We start from the raw sequence: 21,823 nt of genomic DNA, 5'->3' as shown, positions 1-21,823 counted from the left end.
CTGTTTCCGTATTTCGCAACCAGTGTGCCTCCAGCTGTTGCAAAACTACAACTCCCAGCATGCACGGACAGCCAAAGGGCATGCTCGGAGTTGTAGTTTTGCAACAGCTGGATGTTTCCCCCCCCCCCCCCCTCCCTCCAATGTGAATGGACAGGGTTCACTCACATGGGCGGAGGTTTACAGGGAGTGCTGCAAGATTGAGATGCAGCAAACTCGCTGTCAACCCCCGCCTGTGTGACTGTACCCTAAAAACACTACACTACACTTAAATAAAATAAGTAAAAAACACTATATATACACATACCGCTACACAGCCCCCCTCCCCAATAAATATGAACAACGTCTGGTACGGCACGGTTTCCAAAATGGAGCCTCCAGCTGTTGCAAAACAACAACTCCCAGTATTGCCGAACAGCCATTGTCCAGGCATGTTGGGAGTTTTGCGACAGCTGGAGGCACCCTGTTTGGGAAACACTGGCATAGAATACCCCTATGTTCACCCCTATGCAAAACCCTAATTTAGGCCTCAAATGCGCATGGCGCTCTCACTTTGGAGCCCTGTCGTATTTCAAGGCAACATTTTAGGGTCACATATGGGATATCGCCGTACTCGGGAGAAATTGCCTTACAGATTTTGGGGGGCTTTTTCTCCTTTTACCCATTATGAAAAGGAACAGTTGGAGTCTACACCAGTATGTTAGTGTATAAAAATAATATTATTTACACTGACATGCAGGTGTTGCCGCATACTTTACATTTTCACAAGAGGTAAATGGGAAAAAAAAAAAAAACATTTTTTGGGACACAATTTAGCCAGAGTACGGAGATACCACATATGTGGGCGCAAAGTGCTCTGCAGGCGCACAACAAGGCCCATAAGGTAGAGTGCACCATGTACATTTGAGGTGATTTGCACAGGGGTGTCACAGATGTTAAATGAAGAATAAGGACATCGGTATAATTGATGTGTTATAATTGGGTGCAAAAAGTGGTATTATTGTGAGATTAAAACTCTACATAATGAAGAAAAAAAATTCTAAAACTAATAACGAGGACACATTTACTGTTTAGGTGCAGATACGCTGCAGACAAAGCTCCTACTAAATAGAGCTGCGGTGTAAATTTATGCTCTGAGGAGAATTCTAAATTTAAACGCAATTCAAGAAAGTAGCTGCACAAGAATGATAAATTTAACGCAGCTGCGCCAAATTTAGACAACAGGCAGAGGGGTAAAAAACTTCTATTATACACTGGAAATGATACATGTCCCCCAATGTCACTCCAAACTCCAAAAATGGGATGGACAAAATTATTGGCACCCTTTCAAGATTGTGGAAAAATTAGATTGTTTCAAGCATGTGATGCTCCTTTAAACTCACCTGGGGCAAGTAACAGGTGTGGGAAATATAAAAATCACACTTGAAAGCAGATAAAAAGGAGAGAAGTCCACTTAGTCTTTGCATTGTGTGTCTGTGTGTGTCACACTAAGCATGGACAACAGAAAGAGGAGAAGAGAACTGTCTGAGGACTTTAGAACCAAAATTGTGGAAAAATATCAACAATCTCAAGGTTACAAGTCCATCTCCAGAGATCTAGATTTGCCTTTGTCCACGGTGCACAACATGATCAAGATGTTTGCAACCCATGGCACTGTAGCTAATATCCCTGGGCGTGGACGGAAGAGAAAAATTGATGAAAGGTGTCAATGCCAGATAGTCCGGATTGTGGATAAGCAGCTCCAAACAAGTTCCAAAGATATTCGAACTGTCCTGTAGGCTCAGCGAGCATCAGTGTCAGCGCGAACTATCCCTCAACATTTAAATGAAATGAAACACTATGGCAGGAGACCCAGGAGGACCCCACTGCTGACACAGAGACATAAAAAGCAAGACTACATTTTGCCAAAATGAACTTGAGTAAGCCAAAATCCTTCTGGGAAAACGTCTTGTGGATAGATGAGACCAAGATAGAGCTTTTCGGTAGAGCACATCAAACGGAATGAGGCCTACAAAGAAAAGAACACAGTACCTACAGTGAAATATGGTGGAGGTTCAATGATGTTTTGAGGTTGTTTTGCTGCCTCTGGCATTGGGTGCCTTGAATATGTGCAAGGTATCATGAAATCTGAGGATTACCAACAGATTTTGGGTCGCACTGTACAGCCCAGTGTCAGAAAGCTGGGTTTGCATCCGAGATCTTGGGTCTTCCAGCAGGACAATGACCCCAAACATATGTCAAAAAGCACCCAGAAATGGACTGCAACAAAGCGCTGGAGAGTTCTGAAGTGGCCAGCAATGAGTCCAGATCTAAATCCCATTGAACACCTGTGGAGAGATCTTAAAATTGCTGTTGGCCTTCCAATAAGAGATACCCTTCCAATAAGAGAGACCTGAAGCAGTTTGCAAAGGAAGAGTGGTCCAACATTCCGGCTGAGAGATGTAAGAAACTTATTGATGGTTATAGGAAGCGACTGATTTCAGTTATTTTTTCCAAAGGGTGTGCAAACAAATATTAAGTAAAGAGTACCAATAATTTTGTCCAGACCATTTTTGGAGTTTGGTGTGACATTATGTCCAATTTGCTTTTTTTCCCTCCCTTTTTTGGTTTAGTTCCAATACACACAAAGGGAATAAACATGTGTATAGCAAAACATGTGTCACTGCAATTCTTTTCTGTGAGAAATACTAATAATATTAATTTTCTTGAAAAATTTCAGGGGTGCCAACATTTACAGCCATGACTGTAACTATATTTAAAGAAATTGTGCCTATTATTTACAAAATAATAGTTTACTATGCCTTGTTCCTGTTTAACTTTTAGCTTATGCAACATTCTTGGTCTGTGTCATCGTTTTCCATGGATCCGGGAAAGTTCTTGGAAGAATTTCCTCACTGGCTTGAAAAGCTTTCCAGTCGCTATCAAGGCAACATCATTATTATTATTGACTCGATTGATCAAATAGAGGTAAACATGAATCCCAGAGTTTAATGCATGCTTGGTATGAGTTGGTATGGTTGAATCTATAGTTATAGTGAGAATTTTCGGTCAATTGTGGTAAGAAGTTTGATATTTGGGTTTCCAGTGACTAGCGTATGATTGTTTTCTATTCACTGGAGAGAGCTTTGTAGAATTCAGATTAAATCAGAAGGTACTTGGAGGTACCAGGGACTCAGTAAAGTTTCACGAATTGTCACTTTGTAATATAGAGTCTTCTTAGACTTTTAAAGCAGAAGTGCCTTCATTGCTTTTAGGTGACGTAACCTGCTGAATTTTGTGTTTTCCAGCAATCTGAAAAGCACATGAAATGGCTGATCGATCCCTTACCAGTAAATGTTCGTGTCATTGTTTCTGTGAATGTTGAAACATGTCCACAAGCATGGAGGTAAATTGTTTCCCAGTATTCTTTTCCTTCTATAAATGTTTCATAATAGGACACCAAATATTTCAAGAAAATTGTCAGTTTGAAAAACATTTTCTATATCTACTCTAGAGTTTGATAAAGAGTGACCAGCTGGAATAGGAAACATGGCACCTCTGTTCCACCGATAAACTGGGTTCGATCCCTGCTAATCTAACCTGTGTTACATTTTCTAATTAATATGCCATGCATGTCTATTGTGCGAAAATCCTTGATCTACACTGCTGCTGGGAACAGGGTCACTGCAGAATTTAGAATTAAAAAAAAATAACTAAAAAAATTTGTTATATGCCTCTCTCTGCTTTAAAAAGAATAACTAAGGCCACATACTCACCTTACTGATCCCCCATCACTGCTGCTGTCACGTCTTCTGGTCCCCGCTGCAATTCAATTGTGCCTGCTCAGTCACTGGTTCTACTGCTAAGTTCCTGCCCCCACAAAACTTCATTGGCAGGAGGCAGAAGAGGACCACAGCAGGTACGGAAGACTTGGTATTGGCAGGGGATTGCTGAAGGTGAGTCTGCAGGCTTTTTTATTGTCATTGTAGAGGAGGCATGTAACAAAAATGTATTTCTCTATCGGCTCCATTGGGGGACACAGACCGTGGGTGTATGCTGCTGTCTCTAGGAGGTGTGACACTATGGCAACAAAAACAGTTGGCTCCTCCCAGCAGGATATACCCGCCTTCAGGCTCTTAGCTAATCAGTTTAAGCTTAGTGTCTGAAGGAGGTGGACATGGTCTGGACTGCTCCAGACCAGGTCTTCTGTTTTTTTGTTTTCCTAGTTAGGGACGTGTTAGTTTTTTTATTCCTTTTCTTTTCTGTTTTCAGGTGGGTACTCGGGGACTGCGGTTCCCCGTTTCCCCATTGCGAGTGAGGGGGCACAGACATTGCGTATATGCGCTGTTAACCCCGCTGTTAGCCCACTTGCCCTGCCTGCTTCACTGCTCCCCCAGACCCCCTGGTACCCCCTGATGTCCCTTCGGTCCCGGTGGGTTCAGCCGCTCCACCAGCCTGGGTTTCTTCCCTGTCCCAGTGTATGGCTGACTTGACCAAAGTCTCCCGTTCGGTGGCTGAGGCCTCCCGGGAAGTGGTGTCCTCCTTGAAGGGGTCTTCCCTGTGCAGGACCTCTGGAAGGGCCCGTTCCTCGTCTCCACATACTTCACGCTCTCAAAAGCGTCCTAGGTGTGCCTCGTCTGACTCTTCCATTGAGTCTTCAGATAGACGTGAGCGTTCCCCTCGTGGGTCCCCCCATCCACTCCACTCCCCCCCCCACCCCCACCCCACCCGGGCATCTGGGCACAAACGTCGTTCCTCTAGAGGACGTTCTCGGAGTCGCCGCTCTGCCACGCCAGAGCTGCGTACTCGGTCAGGGTCGCCCCCCTCCAGGACTGCCTCTACTCATTCTCGGACGAGGCTTCCGAGCCGGCATCTGACTCAAAGGACCGCCCGGAATCAATTGCAATGGTGAACTCTTTGGTGACAGCCCTAAGAGACACCTTTCACTTAGAGGACCCAGGATCTTTGGATGTCAATTCAGGAGTATCCTTTCATCGTGCTAAGCCGGCACTTCAAAGGTTAAGCTCTCACGCTGACTTTGATGACATTCTGGAAACCGCATGGAAGCATCCAGACAAGAGGTTTCCGGGAATCAAGACAATTCAAGAATGTTATCCATTTGACAAGGACCTTGTCACAAAGGTGGTTTCCCCTCCCTCAGTGGATCCACCAATTTCCCGGATCTCTAAGGCGACTACACTGCCTCTGGCAGATGCCACTGCCTTCAAGGATCCCACGGATAAGAAGGTAGAATCCTTAGCGAAGTTTGCCACTGAAGCAGTTGGCTCTTCTCTTCTTCCCATCTTCGCCTCGACATGGGAGTCCAAGGGCCTGGCAGAGTGGTGCCAAAAGCTCCATCAGGATATCTTAGCGGGATCCCCCCCCGGAGGATCTATCTGCTCTGGCTCTCCAATGCTCTAAAGCTGGGGACTTCCTGTGCACAGCTTCCATGCAGGCAGCCCGTTGTTCTGCTTTTGCTCTGGGTCACCTAGCGGCTCTCCGCCGCTCTGTGGCTTAAAGCTTGGAATGCGGATGCCGCTTCCAAAAGGTCTCTCACTGAGCTTCCCTTTATGGGCGGCCGTCTTTTTGGCAAACGCCTTGATGAAATTATCTCTCAGGCAACGGGAGGTAAGAGTTCCTTGTTACCTCAAAATAAGGCTCGCCCTACTTCCCAAAGGAAGCCCTTTTCCTTTCGGTCCTTTCGGACCTCTGGCTCCAGCAAAGGGTCCGGGCAGGCGCCCTTCGCGGGACAGGAAGACACCCTCGTTCCGGCCACGCCCGTCTTGGAAGTTGGACTCCAACCGGTCCGGCCGCTTTGCGCCCAAATCAGGCATCCGCAAGCCCACTTCTGCATGAAGTGAGGCCCCCACCTGTGGTTTCTTCTCGGGTGGGAGGTCGTCTCTTGTTTTTTTGAGACATTTGGACCTCTCACATTCAGGACTCTTGGGTCAGGGATGTGGTGTCCAACGGTTACCGGATCGAATTCGCCTCTCTTCCCAGGGATCGCTTTTTTCGCTCCCGGGCCCCCCGGTCTCCTCCTCTGGCGAAGCATTTTCGAGCGGCTCTCCAGTCTCTGCTTCTTCAGGGGGTTATTGTTCCCGTTCCTCCAGGGGAACGGTTTCGGGGTTTCTATTCAAATCTTTTTGTGGTTCCCAAGAAGGACGGTTCTGTGCGTCCAATTTTGGACCTTAAGTGTCTCAACCATCACCTTCTCATCCGCCACTTCCGAATGGAATCTCTCCATTCGGTGGTGGCGTCCCTGGAACAAGGGGAGTTCCTTTCATCAGTGGACATCAAGGATGCCTACCTCCATGTGCCAATGTTCCCAGGCCATCATCTGTACCTCCGCTTTGCGGTTCCGGAGGGGCACTTTCAATTTGTAGCTCTCCCCTTCGGTCTAGCCACGGCTCCTCGGGTCTTTACAAAGATCCTTGCGCCAGTGATGGGCCTGTTACGGTCGAGGGGAATCTCGGTGATACCCTATCTGGACGACCTTCTCATCAAGGCTCCAACCAGAGCCCAGACTCTGGAGAATCTGGACGTCACTCTCCACACTCTGACTCGCTTCGGGTGGATGGTCAACTGAGGGTGTGTTCAGTTATGTTTTTTCTTCTGGTTCTCGGACAGTTTTGGGTTTTTCTTGACCTGTTAGTCTCCTCCTATTGCTCTGGAACTTAAACTGATTAGCTCAGAGCCTGAAGGCGGGTATATCCTGCGGGGAGGAGCCAACTGTTTTTGTTGCCATAGTGTCACACCTCCTAGAGACAGCAGCATACACCCACGGTCTGTGTCCCCCAATGGATCCTTCGAGAAAGAGATTTTACGGTAAGTGTTATAAATCTCCTTTTTTCCCTGGGAAACCCATTTAAGGAAAAAAGGATTTGCTTTTAATACAGGATTTGCTTTTAACTACAGCTTGTGGATATCCTATAATGAAATTATTGTGTTGCTACTCTTTTAGGTTTTATTCAGTTCTCTCATGATTTTGCTGCAATTTTGAAAAATTCATAACAAAACCACAAGATGTGAACAAAGCCTCAACAAGTACTTTTCATTCACTCTCTTAGGAGTGATAGACAGCTGCCATAATCCTAAAGTGTCATTTATTTTTATTTAAAAAAAACTGGTCTACGCATTTTGGCAGCCTCTGTAGATATTATCTTGAAGCACTGGAATCTACTAGGAAAAATACCTTGGATAGGCAACAGTCACACAGGCATTTTCCATGCCCAGCGTACCTCTTGTACAGTATTCAAGCATTTAGCAGATAATAAACTTTATTAACCATACAATTTATGTGCATTATTACAGATTGTGGCCAACTCTCCATTTAGATCCACTGAACCCAAAGGATGTGAAGTCTCTTATAAATGTTGAATGCAGTGCAACCAGTATTTTATTAACCAAAGAACAGGTATATGGCATCAAGTTATACTTTGCATTTCATCTCTACAATGGCAAACATTCTGTTTTACATGAAAGTTAAAGGGGTACTCCGGCCTTAAGACATCTTATCCCCTATCCAAAAGAAAAGGGGACATGATGTCAGACCGCGGGGGTCCCGCTGCTGGGGACCCCCCGCAATCTTGCATTCGGCACCCACCTCTTTGAGCTGCATTCCGTACTGCCAGCTCACAAACTGCCGGGTGCCGACCACGGGGCCGGTGTATCGTGACGTCACGACTCCACCCCTGTGGTCGGCACCCGGCAGTTTGTGAGCTGGCAGCACGGCCTGCAGCTCAAAGAGGTGGGTGCCGAATGCAAGATTGCAGGGGTCCCCAGCGGCGGGACCCCCGCGGTCAGACATAAGATGTCTGAGGGCCGGAGTACCCATTTAAGTGAAAAGAGATGTCGGGTTAGATTCTTATGTGTTCTATACTTCCTGACAGGTCTAATTGAAAAGAATGGCGTATTATAAATTAACCTAATTTGATGGATTAAATTTATATATTTTTGTTTTTCACAGGAGAGAAAATTGGAAAGACATTGCCGATCTGCTACAACCTGCAATCCTCTGTATGTAACTTTGTTAGCTAAAATACTGATCTGGTAAGTAGAGGAATACCAACAAGGGGAAAATAACCATAACAATTTATAGTATAGCAACACTTTTTAAAACTGCAGCAGAAATATAGATCTACACAAAATTGTGGCTTTCTGCAAATTTTGAAACCTGCAGAATGTCAGTCTTGTTACAGATTTTACCTTTTGCAGTGGAAACTATGAATTAAAACAAATAAATATTTGCCATGTGTGGACTTAGAGTTTAGGCCTTAGCTCATTTAAAAGGGGAATGCATTATCTGAAATGTCATTTGTCATTTAGTCAAAGCTTTAGGTCTGGTTTCTATTAAGTCATTAAAACAGTAAACATTTCTAATGCAAATGTATTTTATGTGCAGGGCTGCGAACATGGGGGATGTTACAGATGTCTTGCAGCTTTGTCTACAATGCCAGGATACGGTTTCATTGTATCGACTTGCACTTCATACAGTGCAGGAATTTCTACCCTCTGCAAAAGATAAGGAACTCATGAGAGAGGTAAGAGTATAGGAGCTAAAGACTATAAAATACCATATCAAATGTATAATTTGAGAACGGCAACATTATGGAGTACAGTTTGTATATTGTGGACTTAGGCCTTAATCATTTTCACAATTTTCAACTTTTGATTTGTCCGGGGTCTGGGTGCTGAGACCCCCACTGATCACTAAAGCAAAGTGGCATCAGTTCTCACTTCAGCACTATGCCCAATTGTTTCACTTGACATGGCTCGGCTGTACTCAGGAAACAGAGTGGTGATTTATGGATTTATAGAAAGTCTCAAACACTTACTACAAACCTAAGGAGAGTCAAGCTGAGTGCTGCTGCCTCTTTGCTTTAGTAATTAGCTGTAGCACCCCACCAATCAAAACTTCTGACATATCATTATATCATGACCTCATCATGTTTATTCTTCAACTGACTCTTTTACTGCTTGTTTTACTGTTGTTTTTTATGTTTCTGATTTCAATAAGTATATAATAAATTTAATTTTAGAGGAATTATGACATGTGAAAAATTTTGATCGGGCACCCACCTATTGTTTAAATCTCAGTTGAGCACTTTAGCTGTTAATTTTTGTTCAGCAAAGCTCCAGAGAACAGTAAAAACAGCATATAGATTGATAGAAAGACTTTAAAGGGGAACTCCGGTGGAAAAAAAAATTCAGATCAACTGGTGCCATAAAGGTAAACAGATTTGTAAATTACTTCTATTTAAAAATCCTAACCCCTCCAGTACTTATCAGCTGCTGTATAGTACAAATATAACACAGAGAACTTTGTAAAGTTCTTACCTGTCTGACGACAGTGCTCTCTGCTGATACCTCTGTCCGTGTCAGGAACTGTCCAGATCAGGAGAGGTTTTCCATGGGGATTTGCTTCTAATCTGGACAGTTCCTGACACAGTCAGAGGTGTCAGCAGAGAGCACTGTGGTCAGACAGAAAGGAAATTAAAAAAGAAAATAACTTCCTGTGGAGCATATAGCAGCTGATAAGTACTAGAAGGATTAAGATTTTTAAATAGAAGTAATTTACAAATCTGTTTAACTTTCTGGCACCAGTTGATTTGGAAACATTTGTTTTCCACTTGTTTCCACCGGAGTTCCCCTTTGAAGTCCTAGCAGAGTTAAGCAGGGCTAATCTGAAACAAATGAGCACAGAGCTCATCAGGGGAGATCTCAGCACCTGGATATGTCAAACGTTTTGATCGGTCAGGGTTTGATTGTTAAGGCCCCTACCAATTTCTGTCACATTTATGACATGGGATGCAGTTCCCATCAGTTTCACCAATTTTCAGACTGAAATAGAGAAGTGGCCAGGACCACCAAACTGCAATAAATGCCTGATTTTTACCTTGAAGGGATTTAATAATATGCGCTAAATGTTTTTGAAGAGTATACTCCTTTATTCGGGGAATCCATATTTTTAGTGCAAGGTTTCTCTTGTGTGGAAATGGATATTTATCTGCTTGGTCAGTTTCTTGGTTACCTGTAGTTTCTGCTAGTGTAAATGTTGTAATACTCCATGTTATCTCTGTTCTTTGCCTACTTTGGAGATTTCTAGTCATTGACAGTATTGATGTGTTTGTTTACTTTACTATAGATTCTCTGTCTGATCAGCATAAGCCACAATGGAGTGAGTGAATGTGAACTGATGGAGCTCTGCATTGGGCTGACATGGCCAATATTGACATTTTTGGTGTATCATCTTCATAAGGTGGTTGTACTTAGATATAGCTGTGGACTACTTCAGTTTCAACATCTCCAGGTACGTTATAACGCTTTATATGACTAAATAAGCCTACAGAGGGGAAAACCCATTAGTATAGTTTATAACCAACAGGAACTTTATAATACAACATTTTCTCCTGTAGACTTTTTATGGAACACTGCTGCCCTTTATTTGTTTAAATATGGGTATTTTCCAAGATTGTCTTAATTTAAAGTGGGGGTCTCAAACTCCCAGCCGGCGGGCCATTTGTGGCCCACAGAACGAGATTTTGCGGCCCGCACCAGGGATCTGTAATTTGTATCACCCGACATGCAGTTCCGGGTACTGTGCAGGTGATTTCTTCAGGCATTTAGCCCTGCTTCGAGCAAGTAGGGCTAAATGCCAGAAGACTTCACACACTTCAGAAAACACTGCTACATGGGACCCGGTGCACATGATGGGGCAACCAGTCTTGCTCAATCACTAAACTGCTACTTACATCTGCCTGCGGGGACTTCCTGGCGGAGGTGCGTGCGGTGAGTGACGTCATCGCAAGCGCCGCGCAGGGACACCGACGTCCTGCGCAGCGTGTGCGATGATGTCACTTATAGCGCGCACCTCTGCCAGGAAGTCCCTGCAAGCAGATGTAGCACTGTCCAGGTGGGGAATCTGTGCTAAGGCTACCTAATGGGGGGAATCTGTGCTAAGGCTACCTAATGTGGGGTAAATGTGCTGCGATACCTAATGTGGGGAAACTGTGGTGCGCTTCCTAATGTGGAGAAACTGCTACGCTACCTAATGTGGGGAAACTGTGCTACGGCTACCTAATGTGGGGAAACTGTGGTGCGCTTCCTAATGTGGAGAAACTGCTACGCTACCTAATGTGGGGAAACTGTGCTACGGTTACCTAATGTGGGGAATCTGTGCTACGGCTACCTAATGTGGAGAAACTGTGCTACCTATTGTGGGGAAACTGTGCTACGGCTACCTAATGTGGGAAAACTGTGCTATGGCTACCTAATGTGGGGAATCTATGCTTCGGCTACCTAATGTGGGGAATCTGTCCTAAGGCTACCTAATGTGGGGAATCTGTGCTACGGCTACCTAATGTGGGGAAACTATGCTACCTAATGTGGGGAAACTGCTGCCTACCTAATGCCCCCCCCCCCCCCCCCCCAGTAGTAGCTATCACCACAGGGGGGGCTAGCGTGAATGGGGGGGGGAGTAGGGTGAATGGGGGGGGTGTTGCTGGTGGATGATGGAGGTGCTACTGCTGGTGGGGGGTGTTGCTGGTGGATGATGAGGGGCACATGATGGGGGCATTATATGTGAGGGGCGCATGCGGCCCAGCCGATACCTCCAGTGGCCCCCAGATAATTTGAGTTTGAGACCCCTGATTTGAAGGTGAAGACAGCTTCCATCTTTCTTCATTCTCTCCTTAGGCATGGGAAGCTGTAAGACTGGAGTATATGCAAGGAGGGCACAATATTGTGTCTGAGTACAGGGAGAAAATCATACAATACTTCACCACTCAGTTAAGGTACAGTATACACTTAATAGTGACTTATACCACCAGACATATTATGGTTCTAAAATGCAAATGAAAAAATGTTAGATATTACTGATATATGAATCCAGATAGTTTTCAGATGCATAACAATATATACTGTATGTCACATCAGTTTTAAATGATTTACATAGGATTTGCTTCTTGGCTTACAATGGACTCTAGGTGAAGTAAGAGATTTCTAATACAGTACTGTAAAATGTTGTATCCTTGTCAAATCATAGACACATGGAGGTATAGTATAGGTCCATTGCATATTACAGTCACTATATGCAGAAACCACATATAATGATCTTGTATACTGCCCATTGCATGGGACCTAAGGATTGTTATGTACACACCTCCTTTTGCAGAGGGTCCAGAATTACAGCAGCAAATTCTGCTAGTGACAAGAACAACTTTCCCAATGATTTAGGTTGTGTTCGACCATGTCACTGAAGTCATGTTGTAGTTTGGTTGTAGTTTGCTTCACAAACATTTTTTGACTATAGAAACATTAAACTTACAAGGAAGTTTTTGAAGTAAGTAAAGTGAAAACAGGTCCTAAAAAAAAAGGGCACTGTCAGATATAAAAACGTTTTCTGTGTTGTACATTTTGGAAAAACATTAACCTTTCTAATATACTTCATATTTTTTTTATTTTTTCCTTTTTATAAAAATCATGGCTTTGTCCAAGCTGAAGAACAGGCATGGACAAAGTCCAGTAAGTGAGGGTGGACTAGCACTCCTCTGTGCTCTCTCATGTCTGATAGGACATGAGAGAGCACTGGTGTGATAGGACAGGAGAAAGCACAGAGGAGGGCTATCAGGCAGGAGAGAGCACAGAGGAGTCCTATCAGACAGGAGAGAGCACAGAGGAGTCCTATCAGACAGGAGAGAGCACAGAGGAGTACTATCAGACATGAAAGTGCACAGAGGAGTACTATCAGACTGGAGAGAGCACAGAGCAGTGCTATCAGACAGGAGAGAGCACAGAGGAGTACTATCAGACTTGAAAGTGCACAGAGGAGTACTATCAGATGGTAGGGAGCACAGAGGAGTGCTATTGGACAGGAGAGAGCACAGAGGAGTACTATCAGACAGGAGAGAGCACAGAGGAGTACTATCAGACAGGAGAGAGCACAGAGGAGTACTATCAGACTGGAGAGAGAGCACAGAGGAGTACTATCAGACAGGAGAGAGCACAGAGGAGTACTATCAGACAGGAGAGAGCACAGAGGAGTACTATCAGACTGGAGAGAGAGCACAGAGGAGTACTATCAGACAGGAGAGAGCACAGATGAGTACTATCAGACAGTAGAGAGCACAGAGGAGTACTATCAGACAGGAGAGAGCACAGAGGAGTACTATCAGACAGGAGAGAGCACAGAGGAGTACTATCAGACAGGAGAGAGCACAGAGGAGTACTATCAGACTGGAGAGAGAGCACAGAGGAGTACTATCAGACAGGAGAGAGCACAGAGGAGTACTATCAGACAGGAGAGAGCACAGAGGAGTACTATCAGACTGGAGAGAGAGCACAGAGGAGTACTATCAGACAGGAGAGAGCACAGATGAGTACTATCAGACAGTAGAGAGCACAGAGGAGTACTATCAGACAGGAGAGAGCACAGAGGAGTACTATCAGACAGGAGAGAGCACAGAGGAGTACTATCAGACAGGAGAGAGCACAGAGGAGTACTATCAGACTGGAGAGAGAGCACAGAGGAGTACTATCAGACTGGAGAGAGAGCACAGAGGAGTACTATGAGACAGCACAGAGGAGTCGCATCAGACAGGAGAGAGCACAGAGGAGTACTATCAGACAGGAGAGAACACAGAGGAGTACTAGCCCACCCTCACTTACAGGACTTTGTCCATGCCTGTGCTTCAGCTTGGACAAAGCCATGATTTTATTAGCCATGATTTCTAAAAAAAAAAAAGGAAATAAAATTTTCTTATGAAGTATATTACAAAGGTTAATGTTTTGCCAAGATGTACAATATACAGGGTGGGCCATTTATATGGATACACCTTAATAAAATAAGAATGGTTGGTGACATTAACTTCCTGTTTGTGGCACGTTAGTATATGTGAGGGGGGAAACTTTTCAAGATGGGGGGTGACCATGGCAGCCATTTTGAAGTCGGCTATTTTGAATCCAACTTTTAACTGTTCTTTCAATAGGAAGAGGGTCATGTGACATATCAAACTTATTGGGAATTTCACAAGAAAAACAATGATGTGCTTGGTTTTAACATAACTTTATTCTTTCATGAGTTATTTACAAGTTTCTGACCACTTATAAAATGTGTTCAATGTGCTGCCCATTGTGTTGGATTGTCAATGCAACCCTCTTCTCCCACTCTTCACACACTGATAGCAACACCGCAGGAGAAATTCTAGCACAGGCTTCCAGTATCCGTAGTTTCAGGTGCTGCACATCTCGTATCTTCACAGCATAGACAATTGCCTTCAGATGACCCCAAAGATAAAAGTCTAAGGGGGCCATTCTTCATCAATGGAAACCTCAAGGCCACTGGATATGCGAAATTGCTACATGATGATGTGTTTCCCTCTTTATGCACTGAAGCTGACACGTTCCCTGAGTTTTTCCAGCAAGATGTTGCACCACCACATTATGGGTGTCAGGTGCGAGCATTCCTAGATGAACAGTTTCCTGGAAAGTGGATTGGTCATTGTGGGCCAGTTGAATGGGTCTCCCGATCGGACCCCCTTAGACTTTTATCTTTGGGGTAATCTGAAGGCAATTGTCTATGCTGTGAAGATACGAGATGTGCAGCACCTGAAACTACGGATACTGGAAGCCTGTGCTAGCATTTCTCCTGCGGTGTTGCTATCAGTGTGTGAAGACTGGGAGAAGAGGGTTGTATTGACAATCCAACACAATGGGCAGCACATTGAACACATTTTATAAGTGGTCAGAAACTCGTAAATAACTCATGAAAGAATAAAGTTACGTTAAAACCAAGCACATCATTGTTTTTGTTGTGAAATTCCCAATAAGTTTGATGTGTTACATGACCTTCTTCCTATTGAAAAAACAAAAGTTGGATTCAAAATGGCCGACTTCAAAATGGCCGCCATGGTCACCACCCATCTTGAAAAGTTTCCCCCCTCACATATACTAATGTGCCACAAACAGTAAGTTAATATCACCAACCATTCCCATTTTATTAAGGTGTATCCATATAAATGGCCCTGTATATAAAAAGTGTTTGAATCTGACAGTGCCCATTTAAAGTAGTGAAAGAAAACAAAGCGAGCGCTCCTAATGTGTTATCGTTGGGATGAAATTCGGATAGATACAATCCAATGCACTTACCCTGTGATGTTGCGTTGAAAGCGCAACACCTTGATAGGCCTGTAGACTTGCAAAGTGAAGTGGAGCAGCCATGGCTGGACTGCAGCAGGACTGCTGGCTGTCACCGTGTGCTGGGCTGTGTCCCTTGTATCTGTACTCAGTTCCTCATTATGCTCAAGACCTCTGCTTGCTGTCACTGAATACACAGGTGGGAACACTGATAGGCTGGTATCAGCTGGAAACATTTGGATTTGAACTGGAACGTCCCCATTCAATGACAGCAAAAAGAGAATGTGACATGGTGGGAGAAGTATGCATGCATCCAATAAAGAGCTACATATGACTAATAGCTTACTTGAACATTGGTTGAATAACCTACTTTTAAAGAAAGCACCAACGGCTTAGTCCATTTTCTACACGTGGATACCTGCCAGGTCCCGTTTCATTCAGTGCCCTTTTAAAGACTTCCTGCAGAAAACACATTTCCTACTAACTACCATTTTATTTGACAGATAAAGGCTTTAAATTCCTAGTCTCCATTTGCAGATGGGGCAGTTGGGGGAAGCTTCTGCTGCAGTCATTTGTTTCACAGCCAGAATTGTGAGAAGGAGAAAAAGGCCAATGGCTCTTTTCCTGAGAGGCATTTTGGATTTTTTAACTCAGTTTTTTATTAACCATAAGTACACAGTAATTCAGAATTACAGAATAAAATCAAGAACATCAAAACAACTTTACATACACAAGAACATAAGGTATGTGAGGGCAGAATTGCAGCCCAATCCTCAGCTTCTAGGCCCAAGAGTACCCTGTACGATCTGGAAACAGTCAGCAATGTAGAAGATTGCATATAGAAAAATTCTTATTAGATTTTTCTTGGGTTTTATTTAAGTTTTTATGTATTTTTTCACATTTAGTGATGCCCGAAGTATCTGTATAATACACTCTTTAAAGGGGTATTCCAGGTAAAACCTTTTTTTATATCAACTGGCTCCAGAAAGTTAAACAGATTTGTAAATTACTTCTATTAAAAAATCTTAATCCTTCCAATAATTATCAGCCGCTGAAGTTGAGTTGTTCTTTTCTGTCTGGCAACAGTGCTCTCTGCTGACATTTCTGCTTGTCTCGGTAACTGCACAGAGTATGAATGGGTTTGCTATGTGGATTTGCTTCTACTCTGGACAGTTCCAGAGACATGTGTCATCAGATAGCACTTAGACAGAAAAGAACAACTCTACTTCAGCAGCTCAAAAGTACTGAAAGGATTAAGAATTTTTAATAGAAGTAATTTACAAATCTGTTTAACTTTCTGGAGCCAGGTGATATATATAAAAAAAGTTTTTTCCTGGATAACCCCTTTAAGGTAACAAGGAAGTTAGGACAATTACTATATATAGTTGACATGCCCACAATGACCTGTTTTTCCTAGTCGAGAGAGAGTGACATGGAGGAGTGCAGATGAGCTCACATGGCTTTTCCAGCAACAAGGGGAGAAGCAGATGCTCCACCGATGTCTTATGAACCTGTTTGTATCACAGAATCTTTACAAAAGGTTTGTATTTTGCTGAATGCTTCAGTAATTGTAACTTATTGTCTGCTAAAAGATAATTTCATCTTTTTTTTACATGTTTTTTTTATTTGTTCTCAGGGGACATTTTGCTGAATTGCTTAATTATTGGCAACTTGTTGGAAAAGACAAGAACTCAATGGCTACAGAATACTTTGATGCTCTAAAGCAATATGAAAAAAGCTGTGAAGGAGAGGAGAGCATGACCTGTTTGGCAGACCTGTATGAAACACTTGGGCGTTTTCTCAAAGACTTAGGGCTTCTCAGTCAGGTCACTTGCTTTTTACCACAAATCTATGCATTTTTTTTTATCAATGAAATATAAGCAGTCTTTACATCAGTGTTTTCAACCTTCCTAATGCCACGACCCTTAATACATACAGTTCCTCATGTCGTGGTGACCCCAACCATAAAATTATTTTCGTTGCTACTTTATAACTGTAATTTTTCCAATGTTATAAATCGGTAGGCAGCAGTTCCCCCACATTAGGTATAGGTGGCAGCAGTTCCCCCACATTAGGTATTGGCGGCAGCAGTTCAACCACATTAGGTATTGGCGGCAAAAGTTCCCCCACATTAGGTATAGGCAGCAGAGTTCCCCCACATTTGGTATAGGCAGCAGAGTTTCCCCACATTAGATATGCGCTGCCTCTATCCTGGTTTGTTCCCTGGAGGGATCCGCTTAATTTCTTCGCCTGTGTGTCCAGGAGCAGCTGCCGCTCTTCGCCCGTTGCAGGGTCACTTCACGCCTTCACCATAGTTGTACTTGGTCGCAGTACAACTAGACTTGGTGAGCAAGTTTTCTTGTCTATCTTTGCTTTTAAATTACGCTATCACACTAGGAGCGCTCTCCTTGTCTGTCTATCACATTAGATATAGGCAGCAGAGCTCCTCAACATTAGGTAGAGGCAGCAGAGTTCCCCCACATTAGGTATAAGCAGCAGAGTTCCCCCACATTAGGTATAGGCTGCAGAGTAGAGTCCAGCAAAAAAGTGTCCTGGATCCTCAACAGCAGCAGCGGAGGGCCCTTTACCCAGCCGGGCCCTCAGACCACGTCTGAACGGACCGGACAGTCAATCCGCCCCTGCTGGAGACGGATAGAGGAGCAGTGTCTCGATTCATAAGACCATCTTAAATATTTGTTTTCCGATGGTCTTAGGCGACCCCTGTGAAAGACTCGTTCGACCCCCAAAGGGGTCTCGATCCACAGGTTGGAAACCGCTGCCTTACATGAAAGGGAAACTGACAGGCTGTTCACCCACACGAAACACAATACACCGAGTCGCAGTCACTAGGACTTGAGAGAGAAGAAATTAGAATATTCATCAGATGAGCAGGCATAGTGCTGCGTATAGAGGAGGCAGGGGAGCTCACCAGCCGGCTCCCCGCCTCCATTGTGCACAACAGTGTTGTAACGGTAAGGATATCGTGAGGCATAACTTTTAATCCACAAGGCCAATTAATGTAAGTGGCCACTCCTTTTTATTGCTGTTCACCCGCACTATAACTGGGTATATTGGGTTTAGTGCGGGTAAACAGCTTATCAGTTTCCCTTTAAGCATCCCTTAAATGATCACTAACCTGTCAAAAGACTGCATAGAATAACAGGACATGCGCATATAGTAAGTCATAAGGGAAAAAAAAAAGAGACCGAAACGCCACCTCGTGTATTGCCCCTGGTAATATGGGTCACAGTGAAGTGTGGGAAACCCACGACTCTTACAGATGGCTTCTCATCTATCTGGGTACTCACTGGTGTCCAAGAAGCTGCTGAGCCGGAGGTCACAGGAAACAAGAAACGGCTTGTCCTGGTAGGAATTACAATATGTAGGAAGAAAAAGACCTTTAGAATCCAGGCGCTGCCAGCTTGGTCATCATTTACAGGAATAAGGTCAAAGGAATCCTTGGATATTCTTAAACATGATTGTTTATTGGTAAAAGAAAGGTTAACAGACAGATGACGCGTTTCGAGGGGGGACTCCCCTCTGCCTCAGATCAGGTATATCAGGAAGAGGGTGTCCCCCCCTCGAAATGCGTCATCTGTCTGTTAACCTTAGTTTAACCAATAAACAATTGTGTTTAAGAATATCCAAGGATTCCTTTGACCTTATTTCTGTATCTGATGACCAAGCTGGCAGAGCCTCGATTCTACAGGTCTTTTTCTTCCTACATATTGAAAATGCATATAGTAAACTTTTTAATGTATCTTATTTAGGGAAAAAAATTTCCTTTCTCAGCTTATCAGGATCCATTTCTCCCTTTACCTAATCTCGTCATTCATTCTGAAAAGAGAGATGAGAAAGTCTGTGGGGTCACTGAGGGGTCAGATCATATGCTGCTCATATAAGTCTATGAGAGGGCAAAAGTGAGTTAGGTCCAGAGTAAGACAGATGGAGAGAGAAACACGCAAGGACCTAGCTGATGCTGTAGTAAGTTAATATCTCAGCCCAGTGCTGGATTTACAGCATACAATGCTCAATACTGCTCTATAATGTCCTTCATTCTGCTGCTTCTTTTAAAGGTGTACTATAGATATATAGCAGAGCAGGAACTCTTTTTTTTGTGTGTGTGCACAGTGTATGACAGATATCATAACAAGGTAGCCTCCCTTCAATAGCTTTAGAAATAGTGCTATACACACTGGACAGCTTATCCTGGTGCCTTTTTTAAACTAAACACTAAACTTAATTCTGTGTATGGGAAATCTTATGCAGCTTATTGATAACATGAGTAGAAATGGAGAAGGTAGAAGACTCAGAGACTTCCAATTTGCCCTACACATAGGAAGTTATTTTACTATTTTATTACAATACAGTTATAAGATGTGTTCTACCTTGTACCAGTTCTCATTGCCACATATCTGCATCAGTTCACTGGTAATCCTAAATTAAATTCAATACACGAGTAAACTGAGAGAGAAGAAAAAGATACAACCTAGTAGTCTAATGAAAAGCAATGTTAGCAATGTTACGCTAGCAAACTGTCAGACATTACTCTGTCATTCATTGCAAGGGTGGGTTGGCACTTTCTGACTTGTTAAATCCGACCCATTTGCATTTGGCTGGATAATGTGGAAGTGGATGACTTTTACAACTTTGGCTCTACTTTCTGTATTTGGGATGGTGTTATACGGTTTTATTTTTCAATGACTGTTCTTACTATGTGCAGTTATAACATTGTAGTACAACAGTCTTACACTTGTTTTAATGTGCAGGCTGTGACACCTCTGCAGCGTTCACTGGAGATCAGAGAGACTGCCCTAGATCCGGATCACCCCAGCGTGGCACAGTCTCTGCACCAGCTGGCAGGAGTCTATTTACAATCCAAGAAATTTGGAAATGCTGAACAGCTGTATAAACAAGCTCTAGAAATAAGTGAAAATGCCTATGGTAGTGAACATCTGAGAGTAGCCTGGGAGCTTGATGCATTGGCTGTGCTGTACCAGAAGCAAAACAAGTAAGACAATAATAAACCTAACCTATGTGCAACTTTTACTAACACATGCATGCATTAAAGGATTTTCCTATAAACTGTATACCTAGTCCCACTTTTCATACATTCCTGACTTTGTATATATTATATTTAGTTGCCTATATTCCTCCCGAGAGGAATACGGTAGATTGCCTGGGGCCGTGTTACAAATGTTGCAGAGATGTTGTAAATGGTCCTGTAGGTTGCCGAAGCTGGCATCCCAACGGGTCCCGTAAATGCTTTGATTGGTGATAAATCTGGGAAACCCTTGCTAAGTGTGGGCATTATCCTGCTAAAAAGTGTCAGTTAAAAGCTTTGCCATAAGAGGCAGCACATGTAGCTGTATGATGACCTGCACATAACACTAAATTGTCAGTGTACCTCATATCATTACTAGGAGTGACCAACAGTTGCATACGATGGTTCCATCGTAGATCATCACACCAGCAGTTATGGCAGTGTGTTGTTTCACAACAAAGGCAGGTTAGAAGCCCTCACTACAAGGCCTCCATACTTGAACACGACTATTGTCGTGGATTTGTCATTAGTTTTTTTTTTGTTTATGACACCTCTGCAAGCAAAGGCAATCGTGGTTGTCTATCAAAGGCAAGACACATAATGGGTGCTTCTGGGTGTTTAATAAAGGGGCCACCTATGTGAGGAAACTGTGGGAGCTACTTGTCTTTTTCAGAGGATCAAAACAATCCTCTTGACTGGTTGTCTATTTGGGCTGTATGGATCCTGTTTGTCGTGTTTGTGTGCCCCCAAGTAAAAATTGCTCCCAATACCTCCCTAACAGCTTAGTCAGAACAACTTCGATGTTGTGCAGTTTGTTAAAATGACCCTCCTGCTTCTCTCAGTCAAATGATGTGTCTCAATGTCTGCCAACTCAGTGTGTTGTAAAAGAATGTCAAGCCGTCAACAATCTCTCACCAAAGTAATTTATCCAAAAGTAGCCTCTGAGAGCCTTTTCATAGGGGAGCCATGAAAACAATTTTACTGTCTCTTGTGGCAAGACCTAGTGTTTAATCAGGTCACATCAGTAGTCAATAAAGGAAATCTGTCATCAGCATCACCCGCACTAAGCCTGTTACACAGACTTATAGTGCGGGTGATGCTGATTAAAACGCTATGTACCTTATTAAAAACCAAGCAGTGGATGTTTAGAAATCTTTATATTTACTTACCTGTCAATCACAGGCTTGGGGCTCAGTTACGTCAGCGGGACAAGGGACATGGAAGCGCGACTTGGCCGGCCATTGATGTAAAGTTTCCTGTGATCTAAAGTTTTTACAAGTGCGCATGCGCGGGTTTACACTTGCGTTAACCCGCGCATGCGCACTCGTAAAAACTTTAGATCACAGGAAACTTTACATCAATGGCCGGCCAAGTTGCGTTTCCGAGTCCCGAGTCCCGCTGACGTAACTGAGCTCCAAGCCTGTGATTGACAGGTAAGTAAATATAAAGATTTCTAAATATCCACTGCTCGGTTTTTAATAAGGTACAAAGCGTTTTAATCCGCATCACCCGCAATATAAGTCTGTGTAACAGGCTTAGTGCGGGTGATGCTGATGACAGATTTCCTTTAACATATCTGCCTGAGACAAAACTGCATGCTTAGTGTGTAGATACGGTATATATGTAGTGTGTAGATATGGTATATATGTATCTACATACACACATGGGAGG

At 43.5% G+C, this 21,823-nt stretch overlaps 1 protein-coding gene across 3 annotated transcripts in view; it reads left to right on the top strand.

The window, feature by feature from the left end:
- Window positions 1-21,823, top strand: part of NPHP3 (nephrocystin 3) — a 118,405-nt gene that overhangs the window by 60,117 nt on the left and 36,465 nt on the right. For all 3 annotated transcript variants that reach the window (XM_056520628.1, XM_056520627.1, XM_056520629.1), the window contains exons 13-22: window positions 2,821-2,964; window positions 3,285-3,382; window positions 7,288-7,390; window positions 7,943-8,025; window positions 8,378-8,516; window positions 10,121-10,285; window positions 11,671-11,768; window positions 16,526-16,648; window positions 16,745-16,934; window positions 19,878-20,119. In XM_056520628.1, the coding sequence (XP_056376603.1) occupies window positions 2,821-2,964; window positions 3,285-3,382; window positions 7,288-7,390; window positions 7,943-8,025; window positions 8,378-8,516; window positions 10,121-10,285; window positions 11,671-11,768; window positions 16,526-16,648; window positions 16,745-16,934; window positions 19,878-20,119 (1,385 nt within the window). The remainder of the gene's footprint in view (window positions 1-2,820; window positions 2,965-3,284; window positions 3,383-7,287; window positions 7,391-7,942; window positions 8,026-8,377; window positions 8,517-10,120; window positions 10,286-11,670; window positions 11,769-16,525; window positions 16,649-16,744; window positions 16,935-19,877; window positions 20,120-21,823) is intronic.

This window comes from Hyla sarda, chromosome 5 (genome assembly GCF_029499605.1).
Source record: "Hyla sarda isolate aHylSar1 chromosome 5, aHylSar1.hap1, whole genome shotgun sequence".
NCBI lineage: Eukaryota > Metazoa > Chordata > Amphibia > Anura > Hylidae > Hyla > Hyla sarda.
The sequence above is the reverse complement of the archived record's forward strand: the minus strand, read 5'-3'. Positions and strand labels throughout refer to the sequence as shown.